This window comes from Ambystoma mexicanum, chromosome 3q (genome assembly GCF_040938575.1).
Source record: "Ambystoma mexicanum isolate Mex_15411 chromosome 3q, UKY_AmexF1_1, whole genome shotgun sequence".
NCBI classification, from domain to species: domain Eukaryota; kingdom Metazoa; phylum Chordata; class Amphibia; order Caudata; family Ambystomatidae; genus Ambystoma; species Ambystoma mexicanum.
This window is the reverse complement of record NC_090926.1, coordinates 254,558,625-254,578,014: the sequence shown is the minus strand read 5'-3', so window position 1 is coordinate 254,578,014 and position 19,390 is coordinate 254,558,625. Positions and strand designations below refer to the sequence as shown.

General features: G+C 47.5%; 1 protein-coding gene across 3 annotated transcripts in view; it reads left to right on the top strand.

Annotated features, from left to right (window-relative positions):
• Positions 1 to 19,390, top strand: part of RBMS2 (RNA binding motif single stranded interacting protein 2) — a 502,218-nt gene that overhangs the window by 382,520 nt on the left and 100,308 nt on the right. For all 3 annotated transcript variants that reach the window (XM_069653688.1, XM_069653686.1, XM_069653687.1), the window contains exons 6-8: positions 12,234 to 12,313; positions 15,936 to 16,045; positions 16,913 to 16,959. In XM_069653688.1, the coding sequence (XP_069509789.1) occupies positions 12,234 to 12,313; positions 15,936 to 16,045; positions 16,913 to 16,959 (237 nt within the window). The remainder of the gene's footprint in view (positions 1 to 12,233; positions 12,314 to 15,935; positions 16,046 to 16,912; positions 16,960 to 19,390) is intronic.

Below are 19,390 nucleotides of genomic sequence, written 5' to 3'. Positions count from 1 at the left end.
AAACTGGACCTAGGAGCAACAGCCTCTTTTATTGTTACTATTTATTTATAGGAGATATTTAAGCATCAAGGTGGCATTAAGAACTTGTTTTTGCAAATCAATAATGTATTGACTCAATTGCAAAATAGGATGCAGAGGCGGGGCCTGCCGCCTTCTACCTCCAGTCCACCCCTTGTTACTCTGTGCGACGCATGTGAACCCTTGCCAGGCTCATACCTATAGGTACAAGTCAAATTACTGTAACACTAGTTTTGCTGTTGAAGATTGACAACACGGGGCATGAGTTATTAAGGTCTAGCTGACTATGCAATAACGTGAGAGACCTATCTGAAGAGAGTTTGTTTGTTTGTTTGTTTGTTTGTTTATTTGATAATGCGCTCCAAGCCCTTGGGCAGCTGGGCGCAACAATACAAGTAGACTCGAAACTTAGTTACAGTGCCTGACACAGGCTATTACAAAACAGAGGTAACTTACAACAAATGATACAAGTGATACAGTACATATAGGATCAAGATTGGTAAGCATAGACGAATACCGTCTTAACATATGTATAGCATGATCAGCTAGATGAGGGTGAATATTGTTACATATCATTGTTGTGCAGCCATTTGAGAGCATTACATCTAAATCTAGTGTAGGGTAATGGGCGTCTGAGGTCAGGTGGGAGTATGTTCCATGATTGTGCAGCTCTAACAGGGAAGCTAGATCCACCCGCTGTGGTAAGTTTGAATCTCGGGACTTAAGTAAGAAGGTGTTGGCAGATCTCGTCAGTCAGTTTGAGGGTCTCCAGTTGATTCTTTCAGCTAGGTAGGGGGGTGCTTGATTGTTGAGGCATTTGGATGTGAGAGAAATAGTTTTAAGGAGGATTCTGTCCTTTATCTTTAGCCATTGGGCCTCAGTCCGGTGTTTGGAGATATGCTCTCTACGTGGGATATTCAAAGCTGCTCTTAGGGCATTATTTTGTAATCTCTGGAGTTTGTCAATGACCGACTTATTTGCACCTGAGTATAGGGCGTTGCAATAGTCCAGTCTGGACATGACAAGGGCATTGGCCAAGGTGAGGCAGCTGGCACTGGACAGGAATGGTCTGGCAGCACGGATGAGTTTACACGTGTAAGTGGTTGTAGAGGCGAGGGAGTTCACTTGCTTTTTAAGGGTGAGAGCTGAGTCGAGGTAAAAACCTAGAGTTTTAACCTCTAGCATAACCTTAATAGTATTATTGTCGATGTTAAATGAGGCATAGTCCGGGGTGAGTTTAGTTAGGTTAAGGTCTGATCCGAGGAGCAGGATTTCAGTTTTATCGTCGTTCAGGCCGAGGCCATGGGTGGCCATCCATGCCTGAATGAGGATGTATATTTTATTCACGATAGCCAGGTCCACTTCATAGTTGCCCGAAAGGGGTATGAGGATCTGGGTGTCATCTGCATAATTTGTGTAGGTGACGCCCAGTCTGTCCCACTTGTCGAACAATGGCTTGGTGAAAATGTTGTACATAGTGGGTGAGACACAGGAGCCCTGTGGGACTCCACATGTAACTTGGATGGGATCGGCACAGGTAGAGGTGTTAAAGACTCTCATGTTCCGGTTGGCTAGAAAGGATTGGACCCATGCTATAGCTTCCCTTGTGAAATTGGCAGCGAGCTTGAGGGGGTTGCATAAAACTGCATGATCCACCAAATCAAAAGCTGCTGACAAGTCCAGTAGGAGTAGCAGCGCTGTTTTCCCACTATCCTTGAATTCCTCAATTTTAGTTTTAAGATCTATCAAGGCTGTTTCAGTGCCATGGAGAGGGCAGAAGCCTGATTGGCGCGAGCCTAGTAGATGGTTAGCTTCTAAGTAATCTTGAATTTGGAGATAGGCTACTCTATCGATGATTTTTAGTAGGAAAGGTACAGTGGTGATAGGCCTATAATTAGTTGGGATGGATGGATCAAGGGTTTGTTTCTTAAGAAGGGGGAGGACCCAGGATTCTTTTAGGTTAGCTGGCACTGTGTTGGATTTGAAAGAGGAGTTAATGAGCTTCGAGATAAACGGGGCTAAGGGCCTCATTACGACCCAGGCGGTAAGTTACCGCCTGGGCCGTGACTTTAGCACCATGGCGTAAACTATGTTTACGCCATGGTGGTAGGCGGACTTACCGCCCCATTCCGAGGTCGGCGGGGCGGTAAGTCCCCAATCCCCATTTACCCTTCCCCATTCCCATTTTTGCCCCATAGGGCATAATGGGAGTGGGGAAGGCGTTAATTACGCCACCGTAAATTACGGTGGCGTAATTAACTCCATGGTCCCTTAGCGCCATGGATTTTAACACCTGCTAAAAGCAGGTGTTAAATCCGCCATGGCGCTAAGGGACCTCGTACTCGGGCGGTAAGGGTCGGCGCTGTTTACGCCGCCGTAAAACCCTTACCGCCTGAGTCGTAATGAGGCCCTAAATCTCTGGCTGCGTCCTTTATTATTTGAGCTGGGCAACTGTCGCCCTTACAGTTGGAAGGCTTCAGTGAGAGGATAACCTTTTCAGTGTCGATGATGGAGATTTTTGAAGCTAAAAGGGGGTATAGTATTAGGTTCAGTCACTAGAGGTGCTTGTTGATCAGTAGGAGAGAGGGCGTCCTTTTTATTAGTTATTTTAAGCTGGAGGGTGGACATTTTATTAGATAGGGCGTTCTGTATGTTAGTGCACCATATCTTGTCCTTGGGGACCGTGTCAGTTGGTTGGATGGGGGATTCCATTTCCCGGAGGATGGCAAAACGTTCCTTGGTATTAGATTTGGCATTAGTAATTCTGTCATTGAATACATTTTTTTTGTATTGATAATTTCTGTCTTGTAATATTTGGTGAATTGGGTTAAGTTAACTTTGTTGTCGTCAGTAGGCGAATTGCGCCAGATAGTTTAGAGTTTTCGTTTCTGCTTTCTAAGGTCCTTAAGTTGGGGTGTGAACCAAGCATTAAGGTGGGCTTCTTGTTTAGCTTTGCGTAGTTTAGGTGGTGCAATAGTATCTAGTGCATGAGACATAGCTTTATTAAAGGTGTCTACTAGTGTGTCTGGGTCAGTATTGTTCTTCAGGCCATTAATAGTGGGCAGGAGGAGGGGGATGAGTTTTTCTGTAGTAATGTCTTTTTTACTTCTGGTGGGGAGTGGTGGTATCATTTTGATAATTTTTGGGCTGAGGAGGTCAAGTGTGGCAGTGAAATTTATTAGATAGTGATCGGTCCATGGTTGAGGGATGATGTCAGTAATGACTATGTTGCAGTTAAGTTCAGATACCCAGTCAAGGGTTCTACCTTTAACATGTGTGGGGTGAGGACTTTTTGGGTAAGGCCGTGGTCGTTTAGGATACCTGTTATAGAGAGGGCATTTTTATTATCTGGCTCATTGAAGCCAATGTTAAAGTCGCCCAGCAACAGCGTTTGCGAGTGATTTTCGGTATTGTTAGCTATAAGGGTGGTAAGGTCATCTTCGAAGGTTCCCAAGGGACCTGGGGGCCTATAGATCAAGTGAATAGTTAGCGTGCGGTTATTAGAGAGTTGCAATTTTGCTGAGAGAACTTCGCGGGAAGCACAGGGAGATGAGGTGGTGAGTCTGATAGGCAAAGTAGTTTTAGCGATGATGGCTAGGCCACCGCCTTTAGCATTGGGTCTATCTACTCTGTGGATCTGGTAATTGTCAGGTACGGCTAGCATCAGGGAGGGTCCTGCTGCCTCGTGGAGCCATGTTTCTGTTACGGCAAGGAGGTCGATGCTGCTGTTGTTTAGTATGTCAGCAATTTCAGTTGCATGGGCTACCATGGATCTGTTGTTGATAAGGGTTCCAGTAAGTGATAAAGTTTTCTTAGGAATAGGATAGCTTGCAGATTTATCTGTGTGCTTGTTTCGACTCGGGTGTTTCTTTTTATGAAAGTGAGTGGAATTCGGGGTCAGAGTTGAGGGTTTCGTGGCTTGAGTTTGCTTATCCAAGTGCGTCTGTATAGTTGTGGATCTAACAGTATTGTTTGCGCTATTTCTTTTGGGTTCATAAATGCAAGGTAGTCTTGCCCTAAGTCTCAGGTTTCTGTCTGTGGGGGGGCTAGTGCTGTAGGTAGCAAAGGCCATGATTGTAGTTAGGAGGTTCAGGGAGGTCAGGTTTCTACACATGGTAGTTAGAGTAGTTAAATGGTTCAATTTACTTCCCTTACTTCGCTAGGATGTCTGGCTAGGATGTCGCAATATAGATTGCGGGTGGCTAGTTATAGCGAGGGGATCATGATATTCAAGAATCACAATATGAACTAAAATGCATGACTTAGAGTAGTTAGCAACGTGCAAGGCAGGTGACCCAAGGGTCTTAAATGGGTAACAGGATGCAGTGGCAAGCTACCAAGGGGTCTCGGATAGGTCACAGGGTGCAATGGTAGGTGACCAAAAGGGTCTCAAAAAGGTCACAAGGCACAGTTGTAGCAATGCGGCAGTCTAGGCAGTACTGAGTGAATGAGTGGGCACATTCATAGCAGAGGTACAAAAGGCAACGCAGATACCAGGCTTGCAGCAAATGTGGGCATATCAGGCAAAGAGCAATGCAACATACATGGGACACCAATCAGTAGTGAGGCACAGCAGGTTAGGTTATGCATGTACACTACACTTACATCAAGTGTAAGTACCGATGGACGAACACCGGGGCTTCCACTTGGCAACACAAGTGGATCTTGTTACAGGTGCGCTATGGAGTCAACATCTGTCAGCCCATTTCTTTATTTTATTAAATATAAAGTTTCAAGTACGTTTCTGGATTTTACTATATGCTAATATAATTAGGCAAAGCATTTAGACTTGTAACACGGATGTCAAGCCAAAAAAGTGTTGAGCGTAAATAATGTGTAGCTAATTGGAATGGTTTTAGGCGGTCCTTCCTTCCCAATCTCTCTCAGCTTTTAAAGAAAATAAGAGGACAGGTGGGTGCTGTTGCGCTTGACAAAGTTGCCCGCCTTAGTTAAAAGCTCTACAGCCCAGCAAAATTACACAGCAATTATCTTGACTTCCAGGGTGAAATAAACATTGGACGCGGACTTCCAGACTCAGGAAAATGTTCTGCATCAAAGCAGCCGAGGCAGACCCCTGCCGATCCCCGCGCGGCACTGCTGCTCACTGCTTTTAACTCAGGGGACGCTGCCCGTGGCTGGCCGTGGCGCACTGCTGGACCTCCTCGAGCCGCTGGGAGGAACTTCGCTGATGCCGATTACAACGACAACAGTGAGCGGCGGCCCCCCCATTGCTGGACTAAATCAGCCAAGACATTTTGCCCCAAGACCTGCCTGCCTGGAACACACTGGGATCTACCCGCGGGATGCCATCCTCCTGCCGGTGAAGGCCTCAGGATACAGGCACACCCCTGACCCGCCCGCTATGCTACTCAGCCGCTGCCGCCTCCACGCACACCTATGGGGCTGCTCCCACCTACCCTAAGGTTTTAGCCTACAGATGGTTGCAGGCCTCCATGACCAAATACGGCGCGTGGCCCTGTGCGATTTCCCCCTGCCTCCGGTTCTTGCTACCTACTGAACCAGCTAGGAGTGCCGGGGCAGAGGAGACAGACCACCTACCCTGCGTAAACCACCCGGCAACCCATAAAACGCTGCCATACATCATTCAGCAGACCTCTGGGACCTCCTAAAAATGCAGCCACCATGCATCTCTGGCTGCACGCAGCGCCACGTTCCTCTGCATACCAACAGCCCGACGCTGAGTTATTCCTGAGAACCTATACACTTTCAATCAGAAAGCCACAGTAAACTGCGCAAAGACCCCCTCTCCCAATATGACTAAGGGAGCCGGGAAAAAACAGAGGTCCATTAATATGTTCGCTAAGCCCCCATCCAGGGTGGTGCAGGGGGCTATTGCACAAGTGAGTCCCTTGGTGGTGGGACCGACCAACAAGACCCCAGCGAACTCCACCGCATGATGGAGTACATGCGAGAAGCGTTCACCACACTGCACTCCAAATTGGATGACATGAGTGGCATAATCTGCCCCATAAAATCCCGGTCGGACAAAACTGATGCACGCATCACGGAAGTGGAAAACAGAATGGGCATGATGGAGAACGAGGTGGTGACCCTTAGGGGAGATGTCGCCGCACTCTCAAAGCAAGTCCAGACCATCGGCAAAAAGAACGAAGACCTCGAATCTAGATCCTGTCGCAACAACTTGCGAGTAATTGGCATACCGGAGGACAACGTTGAGGGACCGGTGGAAGACTACGTGGAACATACACTGATGTCACTGCTAGATACCCCAAAGATGTCACCACACTTTGCCATCGAGCGGGCCCATCGCACGCTGGTCCCTAAACCCAAACCCGGAGCCCCCCATGCCTGATAATAGCCCGTGTGGTAAACTATCGTGATAGAGACACGCTGCTCTGCGCCGCAAGGGCAAACTACTATTAGGCTCCAACAGGATTGACCTATACCCGTACTTCTCAGCATCAGTGCAACAGGATCATAAGTCCTTTATGGCAACCTCCATGAACATAATGTGAAATACGCCATGCTGCCAAGTTACGCATTGAGCATGACAACAAGGTGTACTTCTTCACTTTCACTTTGCCTGAGAAAGCCATGCGATTTGTGGATGAACACTTTCCAGGGGGACCCTAATCGCAAGTCTGTAACCCTTTGAAGTTCTCACTTACAGATCCTAATAGAAATATTGCAAAAGGCGGATGTGACCTGTGTGGTACCACTCCGCCTTAACTATGTAGTCTAACTATGTAATCCAATAACCACTTACTGCATTGAATGTTATGCAACTGGAAAATGTTTTACCCATATTAGAAAGATGCAAGGGCAAGCTGTGCCGGGACAGGAAGCAGTCGGCTAACAGCCCCCCCATGCAGAGTTGCAAAGGTAGTTGGGGTGTTCACCATGGGGAAGTAATTTCTCTGATTGGGAGAGGGATGGGGAGGGAAGAAAAGTCATGGGATAGTTATGAAAAATGTGTTTGACATGTTCGTGATCATTGTTAGCAACCGTGATTGCTGGGCTGTAACCTTACAGATGTGCTTACCAACAGACTCAATGGTGTTTAATTACTATACTACGAATCAAACTAATGGGAACTAAACCAATTCACTTTATGAGCTGGAATGTACGGGGGTTGGGCAACCCGATTAAGAGGCGACACCTACAGCTATATATAGAATGGCACAAAGTACAAATCCTATTTATGCAAGAGACACGTGCACTGGCCAAGTGCAGCGAAGCCTTTGCCAAAAACTGTGCCCGCAGCTTTACTACACCTTGTACTCGACTCAATGCAGAGAGGCAATGACCATAATCTATAAGTCCATACACTACACCCACATAAAGGCACACCTAGACCTGGTGGGGTGGTACATACAACTGCATGGAGTGATACAAGGTCAAGAGATAATACTACTTCATACATATGGCCCCAACATTGACGATCCCAACTTTTATACAGAGGTGATAGACCTAGTGGCACTATATCCCCAGGTACCTGTCCTATGGGGGGGAGATTTTAATACAATAATAGACCCAAACCTTGACAGATCTGGTTCTAAGCCCCAGCAACTGACCAATGCTGGCCAGGTGTTGCAAAGAGGCTTCAGAGAAATGGGCCTGGTCGACGTCTGGAGGGCGATTAACCCGACGGCATGGCTATATTCGTACTATTCAACAGTTCACGACTCCAACTACCAAATCGATATGTGGTGTATATCTGACACGCTGGTAAATCACCAAGACGAGACCAATATTCTACCCAGGACATTCTCTGACCACTCACCCGTCACAATACATCTGTTACTGGGAGAGGTGCTGAAAGCAAGAAAGGAGTGGCGTTTCAACCCACAATCGTTACTAGACCCCATATTCAGGACAGAAATGGCAAAAAGTATTGACGAATACTTCGATTTAAATACCAGCACAGTAGATAAAGGGGGCAACCCTCTGGGAAGCCTTTAAGGCATATGTACACGGTGTAGCCCTGGCAATGGAAACTCAATACGAGAGACATATAAACGAGCGAAACCTACCTACGTCACCTGGAACAGGCATAAGCATTCGAGCCTAATAGCTCCGTCCTCAGAGACATTAAAACGGAACTGGATAGGTTCCGGGCTCATGCGGACAGGGAATTGAGATTTCTAGATAACCCAAGCCTAGCGAGGAATGGCAAGAGCGCGCGCCTTGGCAGATTACTAACCAGGATGGTCCAGCAGGCAAAGGGCAGCCATCATATCCCGTCCATACAAGACGCATCGGGGACGCTGGTTCACTCCACACCAGAAGTGAACCAAGTGTTCCACGCATTCTACACTGAGTTATTTGCTAACTCTGAAACAGTGACCCTCTCAGACATAAATGCACACTTGGATGACCTCCTGGTGTCAATACATTCCGAAGAAGCCAAGGTAACCCTTGATTGCCCCATCACTCCCGAGGAGATATCCCGAGCCATTGAGGCCCTCCCAACTGGCAAAGCCCCCAGTCCAGAAAGCCTAACAATGGAGTTTTTGAAACACTTTAAGTCCCACTTCACTCATGAACTATCGGCTATATGGTCAGAAGGCTGTAGATCAGGGATACTCCCCCCTCCCAATTCCCCCCCACATTACGTGTGGCAGTGATTACAGTCTTACATAGGCCTAACAAATCCCCTTACAGTGCGGGTCCTATCGACCCCTCTCTCTCATAAACTCAGATGTTAAAATCTGTGCTAAAGTGCTGGCTCTGCGCCTGGCCCCCTACATTTAGCATATTATTCACCCAGACCAATCTGGATTTGTCCCTGGCTGCTCCATGGCACTTAACCTAAGACACTTTTTCAAAATCCTGGTGCAGGTAGATCCGAAGGTACAGGCAGTCGCTGCAGCTCTTGACATTCAAAAAGGCTTTGACTCAGTACCTTGGCAATTCACGTGGGCAGTATTAGAAAAATGCAACTTTGGGCCAAGGTTCATATCATGGATAAAACTATTAGACACGCAACTGTAAATGGTACCCCTTCTGCTCCAATCAATATATACGGTGGAACCCGACAGGGCTGCCTGTTATCACCCCTGCTGTTCGCCATAGAAGTGGAGCCGCTAGCGCAGACGCTATCCTTTGTAAACACGCGCAGGGGGAATCAGACTCACAGGAAAACCAGAAACTATCTTGTTGTACGCGGATGATGCACTGCTATTTGTACGCAACCCAGCGAGACACTTGGTGCCAATTATGCACGATATCCTTCTCTTTGGAACCATGTCCAGGCTCTGTGTCAACTGCGCAAAGTCTGAACTGTTCCCGTTAACTGACGCAACCACACCTCCACCAGACCTAATGCGTTTCTCTTGGTTTCCACTAGAAATCAAATTCTTGTGGGTAATTGGCACAGGACCCCTCTGTACACCCGCAATTATGGCGAATACCTACTTCAATTACACACTAAATTGCGAACCTGGGCAAAACTTCCAAAAACAATAGCAGGCTGAGTATTGCTACTCAAAATGCTTATCCTACCCAAGATTCTCTACTATTTCCTCAATATATCACTGTGGCCAGGAGCTGTGTTTTTTGACGCACGAAAAACGGCAATTAATGGTTTCATGTGGCATGCTGATGCGGTACAACTTAAATGGGACACATTGACGAGACCCTGTGTAAGAGGGGGCCTAGCCATCCCAGACTTTGAGAGATACTGGATCGCGGCACAGGCGCTCTACGCAGCCTACTGGTTTGACATTGATGCACAACATTCCCACCTAAAAATTGAACGATATGCTGCCAGGGCCCGTGATATACGCTCACTAATATTACCACCATACAGCAGAGATTTTGAAGACAAATGACCCAGTAGCTGCGACAACTCAAGCATGGGGTAAAATAGCAAAAAGTTTAAATATGCCTAGACCATACCATAGAGGCTTGCCGCTGTGTAACGTTTTTCCAACGCTCCCTACGGTAAGCAAAGCAGATGCACATCAATGGGCAACAGATGGGTACATACTGATGGGGGACGTTTACAGCTTGGGATCCGTCATAGCATTTCGAGACCTAGATAAACCCCTGCACAGTCGTTACAGTGGCTGCAATACGCTGGCCTCTGCCGTGCAACTAAAAGACCCTGGACTACGTTCCCGGTGAAGCCGCCTGATGAGCCACTGCTAGATACCATCATGAGGGGAACCTCTATGCACGGGGTTGAGGCCAAATTCTATGATTTACTACAAGACTGAGGTTGTAGACCCTTAGAGAAACTGAGAGAAACCTGGTCAAGAGACTTAGCAGTAAATATAACTGATGATGTCTGGGAATCCCTGTGCCAGCAGGCCCAAGCTGTGTCCCTCAACTCTTTTTCGGCTAATACAAGTGAAAGTATTACACAGATTCCACTACACCCCTCATGCCCCAGATGTCGCATGGAGGCGGCGGCATATCTTCACACGCTCTGGAGCTGTCCAATGCTGGGGGAATGCTGGGCGGGAGTCTTCGACACCATGTCAGTTATATTGAACTGCACACTAGACCTACCCCAGCCAACTGTTTGTTTCATCAATACGAACAATATGGAGGAGGCCTCTGGAGACTGGCAAGCCTATGCATGTTGTTAGCTGTCACTGCGTGTTGATGCTTTGGCTCCGTCCCACCTGCCCAACGGTGCCCCAATGGCTGCGGGCTGTCACATGGCCGTCAGACATAGAGGAACTCTGGTTCTCACTACAGCCTATAAACTGTAAGCGGGTGGGCATATGGCCACCCTTCCGAAACGACCTACTGTCAGCATAAGCGAGTACAGAAGATGTTGAGAATCCAACCACTGACAGATGAGCCCCCCCCCTTTACTCCCATTGCCACCTATTGGTTCCCAAGACTCTACTCACAACTAGCTGCGTTCTCATCGTCGTAAAGCAATTGCCAATGTCCAGAAAAAGTAGTGTATTTTCTCATTCTGCCGCTGCTGTCCTTTTTACTCCTGTTGTGATGTCAAACACTTTCTAAATAAAGGTTTAACAAAAATACTAATACTAATAAGAGGACAGGTTGAGCTATTCAAGCCTAACATGGCAAGAATGAAGAGCTCTGTCATTTACCTTTCATTTGCAGGCCTCGTGTAAGTGCGAGACGTCCAGGCACTCCCCCGGGACCATCTTCACGTCTGGGGTAACACAGCGGATCCGATTTTGGGTGCTGTGCTACTCGTGGGTGGCTGGAAGCCTGTCAGATCCTCCAGCAGCCTTTCCCGGCCCACCTGATTTTGAGCGCAAAACATTACACCTGGCCCTTTAATCTTAAGAACCCCCTTCCTGCTACTTTTAAGCTTGCCTTGAAAGGCAGTGTTGATGCTATGCAAAACTCTAGCCATTTCACTGTGCTGAGCTCTGATGGTCGTTGTTTGCATTGCTGACTGATTTACAGTGTAAACACATGCTGATATAAGCACAGCCTGTGCATGCCCCCGCTCCTCTAGTCCAGGGGTCTGCAACCTGGGACACGCCAGATGTTTTGTCATGCACCTCCCATCACCCAAGCAGCATGGGTCAATGCTGAGGGCCAGTGGGGTTCAAAGAGCAAAGCATGTGGGGAGCTGCAGGTTGGTAACTCCCTCTGTAGGCCTTCCACAGCTCCTAGATCCAGAAGCTATTCCACTGTGTTGTGTGGCTATGAAGCAAAAAGGTGCTTCCCGTGCCTACGTCAGCGTGTGGTGGGCGGGGGTAGGGTTGCTGCGCGAGCTGGCCCAATCGCTGTGTTGTTGCGCAGGCGATACAAAGATTGGGGATAGGATCTTGCACTCACTCAATTCCCTCTCTGTTAGAATGGATAGATAGGCCAACATGTCTGCTTTTTCTTCGCTTGTTGTTGTTCTACAGTTTTTATTTGTATTGCAACATGTTTCACTATGCTGCCGCTTCCTCAGGAGTGAGAAAAGCGTGTGCATTACACGTTTATTTACTTAAGGAAAGGCACATTGACTTTTTCTGGACTTGATTCTGTTCACACAATCCGGAATCCTACTGCGTGGAGTCCATGGTGGTGGGGGGGCACAGCTGCAGCTTGCAGGCTAAGACGCGCAGGCGTTCAAGGCCTCGCCTTGGGGGTGCTCCCTATAGCCCTGAGAAGCTTCGCGGTCTCCAAGAATCTGCGACATTGGGGTAGAGGTCAGGGAGTGGGAGTTCGCAGTCTGCGCACCGGTATGAGGGTGGGTGGCTGCCATTGGAGATGCTATTTCGTGACCTCTTTTCTTTTTACAGAATGGAATCGACAGAGAAATGTGAAGCTATAATTGCGCACTTTAATGGAAAATACATCAAGACGCTTCCAGGCATCCCAGGTAATGGCGCACCCCGCAATTAGTGCCCCCTCCCCTTGTGTCTGCACTTTTCCGCTCCCTTTCACTGCCTGTGCACGTTCTACCCGCTATGCCCAGGCACCCCTCCTCTCGCTGCATGTCCTCGCGTTTCCACACCCCTCTGCTTCCTCTCTCCTCCACTTCATCTCTTGCTTCGCCCTTTTGGCAACATCCCCATGCAGCTTTTGTTTTGTCCTGACTGATGTTGTATAGGCCGTTGTCGCCAGATGTGTCCTAATCCAAACACTCGTCAGGGGCAGGGCTCAGTGACGTGTCCCCTGAGAGTCCATAGGCCTCTCGGGGTTACGTTGTCCAACAAGCATCCGTTGCTTTTTGCAGGTCAGTTTGCATAGTTTGCCTGCTCTCCCTTCGGTTGGTGGCCACTTACTTCCCTCCTGTTTGTGTATTTGTCTGGAGTTGGAAAACATGATGCTGTTCCCCAAGCGATCCGGTAGAGGGCGCCTCTCTGTTAGTCAGGGATTGTACGTTGTCAGGGCTCATTCATGTTTCCTTTGGGTGCAAGGAAACACGTGGGTCCATATCCGGTCATGACCTCCCACAGCAGCAGCAGGTCAGCACTGGATGTGTGATTGCTTAGTGAATAGCATTTCTGGGGATGGCACACAGGAAAAATCAAGAACACTGAAAATGAAGAGGTAAAATAGCTTCGGTAAAATAGAAGTGTTCCAACTTTGAAATGCAATTTATAAAAATCATAGAATAGACCAAAAAGAAACGATCTCCTGGCTGTAATCGGCTTGGTGTGAGGAGGGTAGCGGAATGTTTACATGGTTCTTGGGAACATTGAGTGTGCCTCTGCCTGGCCCCACATTTTGAGGGGTTATGCTGAGAATGGCATGATGGGGGTTTCTCTGGTACTGCGAAATCTAAAAGAAACCCAAAGCACAATATTAGAACATGCGCACAGAATGTGTTTCTATAGGGAAAAAAAACAAATCGCTTTATTTATTATTTATTAATTGTGTTCATGGTTTATTAACCACGCAAATGACCACTGACAACCTTAATCTATAGTGTATATATGTATATTTTGTACTTTTCCTGACCTCTAACTGGACTGTATATACATTATTCACGTATGCCTGTAACTGTCTATGTATGCTGCCCCACATTGTATTGCTATCCTACCTATGCACATGTAACCATGTATATGTAACTATGTAAACCTTTCAAGCGCCTAGATGGCTGACGGCCCGGTGCACTCTATAAATAAATAAACATAAACATAATAAACCTTACACAAATCGCAACAATTACAATCAGTTCCAATGAAAATATACAAATTAATTAATTACAATATGCACAATTCATTAGAACAAAATGGAACCGACAAACATACAACCATGACATAAAAAGTATCCTAAAAATATAGCTCATGACATGCTTTCAAATTAATAAATTGGTTAAAACTTTGTCAGTTTACAATTTTATAACTTTACCAGATTTAAGCACAGCTATAACATCGAAATTTGATTCCCCGAAAAAAGACGGGCCCAAAAGTCGTTAGATCCTGATCAGATTGGTCATGAACACTTATCAAAAGGGAGTGCCCTACCGTTGGGCAGAGCCGATGCGAGGATGTCTCCATGGTGCCCTTTGCCCGGTCTCTGCTAAGCAAATCGCGCTTTCCGCGTGTACCGACAAGCTCCCGCGTAGCCTACATCTCACAAAGGGGCGTCCGGAAATTCCAATCGCTCGCCCATAGGGGTCGCTCAACGTGTTGGGTTCACGGCTACTGTGGGGGTGGTTCCTAAACCCTCGAGAAGCTGGAGGCACTTGGTCCTGACCAAAAAAATCCCCTCATGTGGCCCTTCCTCGGCAGCACATTACAAATCTTCAAACGGGGAGTAAGATGATGCAACCAAGAAGGTTGTATGGAATAGGCGATGGTTCACACACTAATAATTTGTTTTCATGTTTTTTATATAGCGCTTTCATCTAAAGCGCTTTACATAGGACATATTTACATACATTACTATTAATTACATTAAGCGCATTTAGTTATTTTTATTATCTTAATTTAAAGTGTCTTCATTTTTACTGTTCACATTAATTTCAGTAGAAAATTCGTTTTTTTTCCCCCGCTTCCATTTTCACTCTGGATTATTATTCCCAGGGTTATAGCCGGGCTGTCTGGTGCTCCGGGCTGGCATTCACACCCTGAGTGATTGCCTGGCAACAGTTTGAAAAGATGCACCCTTGCCATTGGAAGCTGAGTTTACAGTCCACTCCCAATGTCCCCGCGTAGCCTGGGAGGCTATACCCTTACCTGGGGTCTACCTCTGAGAAAGCCCCGCTGCTGCATCCCGCCAAGTTCAGTGGCATCGAAGCTCTGCCAGTGTCTGCGGGCACCGGACTTGTCGAGACCAGAGGCAGTTGACAAGCTGGCAGTGGCGCCCCCTTCACCTAACACTACCTGGCCTGGACACACTGAGCACCCGAAAGAGATGCAGAAGCCAGTTACAGGCGCCCAAGAATGAGAAAGTGCTGCGGGGACTCTGCAGAATCCAAACCCTACTTGAACGGTGGCCTCTGGGCTCCGACTGCACCAATCAGACCTCTGCACTGCACTCTAGCCGGAGAGCATCTCTTCTTTGGCCCAGTGCCCTCTCCTGGGGGGCTTCTATCAATCAGCCTGCCTGCAGCACCTAGTTGTCACCACTGGAACCATCGCTGTTTAAACTCCGTTCTGGCAGCATGTGTTGGTTATCATGGTAGTTTCACAGGGTGTGAGGGCCAGTTACCCATCTTGCTTCCTAGACTTGCCATTGGTCCTACCTCTAACATTGTGCCTATGCCTCGCATTGGTGGAACTGCAGCCTCCGGGCCACAATCTTGCTTAGCCAATCAGAAGCCACTCTGTCTCTCTCATTCATTCGGACACTTACTCCTGCATGAGCAGATTCACGTCATAAGATGTCCATAAGTAACGAAAGGGGTAACTACATACCTGATTATCCCAAAGGCCCTTTACTCGTCCTCCCCCCGCTTCCCCTGCCACTTGAGCCTTGGCCCACCCAGCTCTTGCCCGCGCCCACCCTAGGGGGCTCCCCACTCTTGCACTTCCCCCTCCCCCTTGCACTTGCCACCTTGTCATGCACTTGCACGGTAGGATTGTCACGAGGCCAATATAACTGTTCTGCTTTTTTGATTCCCATGCCCCCCCACCCTATCTTGTCTTGTGGCACCGGGAAACACTTGTGTATAAGCGCCATACAAATGTCCAACACATAAACCCATTGAGTCACAAACCCTGGACACTAGAAGACTCATTCTCGAACTGTTTAAAAACCTGTAACATGCGCAACGGATTACTCCTCTACACAGTACATAAAGCAATAGTTTCAAAACACCTTTGGTGGGATCTCCCTCAATACATGTTGAATGTGTTCTACTGTATCTGACAGCAGCCTCCTCCCACGCACGATTACTGCCAGGAGGACTTCCTAGAATCCTTATTGCATTGCTTGTGGGTCCGTTACTCTCACAGGCAGAATACGGGGCAGAGGGAAGTCATCCTACCACAGTGTGTACGGCTGCTTCTGTCGGTCATCAGTAACTTTGTCTTGTCTTTGTTCCCTAGCGCCTCCAGATCCCTTGCTGTGCAAGTTTGCTGACGGAGGGCAGAAAAAACGTCAAAATCAGGGCAAATACCTCCAAAACGGTCGAGCGTGGTCACGGGACGGAGAGACGGTGAGGCAAGCTGGGGCACTGGGCGAGGGAGGGTGCAAGAGAGTGCCGTGGGAGAGATGTTGGGGAGGCAGGGAAGGTGGGATGGGCGATATGATATGATTTGATATGAATGATATGAAATGATTGGTTATTTATAACACGCGTAATACCCAGTGGTGTCTAAGCGTGGACCCGGGGATCGATTCTGTGGTGCTCTGTGTCGTCTTGCTTCCAAGGAGAACGCGTTGCCCCTGAGCTATCCTCCCGATCCTGAAACAGGCACAGATGTTAATGTGGGAGAGCCAAGGTGCAGCATTAGGGAAGGGGAGAATTTAAGATGAGAGGGATGGTTATATAGCTGGAGAGGCTTGGCGGGGCAAGACTTTGGCATGGGAAGTTGTGAGGGGTTAGTGAGATAACGTAAAGGGAGCTGTACACTTGTGATGTTGCACATTATACACACAGCACCCTGGGCCATCCACTGAAACAGGGGATGGTAACAGAGGAGGGAGACTGGCACAGGGCTGTCTTGTTCCCTACAGTAAAGATGAAGGGAAGCAGGTAACTGGCTCTCGGGTTGGATTGGGAATTCTCCCGCCCGAGATGCGCTAATCCCATGAACACGAGTCACCTCAAATTCTGAGAAAGGCACCCACATTCTTTCCTTATCATTTTCACCAATGCACACATAGATCAGACTTGAACAGCCAATCCAGGCGGGAGGAACCCTCTCCCCGACCTCCAAAATCTTGTCCTTTGAAAACCTGGCCCAGCAGTCTCGCCGCTCCACAAAGTGAAGCAACGTGTTTTATGAAATCTGGCGTGGGCCGGAGCAGGCGCAGCCATCCTTTTGTCCATGACCTCTTTTTGTCTCTTCGATCCTCACAGGGTGGCATGACCTTGACGTACGACCCCACGACGGCCTTGCAAAATGGGTGAGTACCCGCGCTGCGTGTGTTTATGCATTTGCTTTTGTGCAAGGTACTACTGACGCCCCTCTTCTGCTTTGTTCAGCATCTTGTTAGAGAGCAGTTCTGAAATCGCAATACCTTTACCAGGATAATGCACATATGCGTTTCCAAGCTTTCAGGGTGGCATAGCTCTGATCTCCAGGGAGTTCTTGTGCAGCGGAGCCTTTGCCCCTTTCTGTATAGGAGTGGTCTTCCTAGCAACTGGCGCCACTTCTTCGCCCAAACATGTAATGGATTCTCGGGGTGAGGACTCCTTTTTTTTTCAGAGGTGACTTAATTTTCTTGGCCAGTTTGGGGTAAATCCGTCCAGTAGTTTTAGTAGTGTTCGACAGAGAAGTGGCTGACCCCTGCTCCCAAAAACGTGTGTCGTCGTTATGGTCATGTGCTGCGCACCAGGAGGCTTATAGCTAAGGTGGACTTGCTTGAAATGGGAGTGCTGAATTTCAGGGGTTTTGTTGCATTAAATCCGATCGCCATAACTCTATTAATTAATGTTAGACGTTAAGGTGAAAATGTAACACAACAAAACCCTTGACATTCAGTAGACAATTCAGGCAATTGTGCAGCGTATCCCCACAATGATGACATCAAAGATTGCATCACTGGTGACTGCCTTATTCCCGTGGTAATTTCACTGTAATCATTTCCAATAACAGAAACTTCTGCAGTAGGGTGGCGGTTCACAGATTCTTGCCTCTGAATTAGAAAGTCTTCCACGTCCTCACAGGTACTCAACATGTGCCCCCCTTCTTTTTTACAGGTCCCCTCACTCCACTCAATTGCTTTTTCCCTCCCTAGCCCTCTCCCATTACTCCTTGCCACTCATTGATTCGTGTGACACACGTTTTGTTCCAAGCGCGTCTTGCGACTCCCACGGTCTTCCTCAGATAAACTGAAAATGTTCTACCCGTAACTTGCTCCCCAACTTCAGATGATGTCTTCTTTGCCACTGCCGACCCCTAGCATGATATTATTGCTTTTGCTATTGGTATTTATATAGCGCCTACGGCCAGGCCATCTAAGCGCTTCGTTCAAAACAATCTGTGTTCCCAAAGGAGTGACTACATAAACAGAAGAGTTTTGAGTCTGTTTCTGAAGTCGAAAACGTTATTAGACTGTGTACGTTTGTGGGACAGTTCATTCCAAGGTTTGCTGGCATCCTTTTTCCTCCTTCCAATAGCATTGTGAGATCTTTCATGTGCAGATTCTTCCGGTAATACATGGGAATCACTTTCGTCGAGCAGAAAGAAATGGCGTCCTTTCATTTCTGGAAAGCCTCTCAGCATCTCTCCCGCAAAGCACCAAGGCCGATACAAAGGTTTTAAGGATTAGGTGGCAATGCCATGTGTCTATTGAATATCTAAAAAACGACTTGATGGATTTACTCCCAAACCAGTGAAAGGAATTCAGTCAGTGCTTTGTTCCAAAATTGTTTCTTATTTGGTCCATATCTGCCCAGCGGTTTTCACCCTACAGCTGTTCAAAAACACTTCTTATTCTCTATGGGAAAATTAATGGGAGTAGGCTGAAAACTGCGTTTTGATGTTTTTTAATAACTTTTTCATTTTTTAACAAATTGTTCCCGAAATGTCCATTCAGAGGTGAGGGGATTGATCTCCTTTTTGCTGGGAAAATGTCATCCAATCCTTCCAGCAAGTCCAAAGTTATTAGCCTCGCTCAGCCTCTCTGCTGCAAAGCATCAAGGCCGATATTAAGGGTTTTAAGCAGCAGGGCGGCATTTATTTATTTATTTATTTATTGTTCACTTGTTAGGCACTTATACAGGAAACAAATAATGTTTCAAAGCACCCACAGGTCAACATGGAGGGGTCAGGGGATGATAGAACAATTACATTTACAATACATAAGAATAATAAATAAGAATACAAAGGGGAGGGGAAGTCGAACCTACTAAGCCTTGTGAGTGTTCAGGACATGCAAGTGCAGAAGAGAGAGGTAATGGGATAGGTGCTGTGGTGCTTGTGGGTGGGCAGCAGGTGAAGTGCTGTTTAGGTAGTGCAAGCCTCCAAAGGTGGAGGATGGGCCAAGGCAAGTGCTGAGGAGAGACATCATCTGGGATGATACAGAGTGCGAGGTGAGGGCCCTGAGGGTGTATAAGGACCTTGCACACCAATCAAGCTGCTGTGTGCTTAGCAGGGGAGAGAGGGAGGGAAGGAGGAGGTAAAGAGGAAGGTCTTCCAGAATTTAAGAAAGCCCTGCTCAAGACGAAGAAGGAGGGGGGAGGCTGTTCCAAAGAAGGGAGCCAGCTGAGTAAAGTGATCGACCAACTGCCCTCTGCTTAGCGAACCGATTACACACAAGGAATTGGTGCCAGTGGAGCGCAGAGGTCTAGAAGGGGAGTATTTAGTAAGACAGAGTTACAAATAGTGGGGTC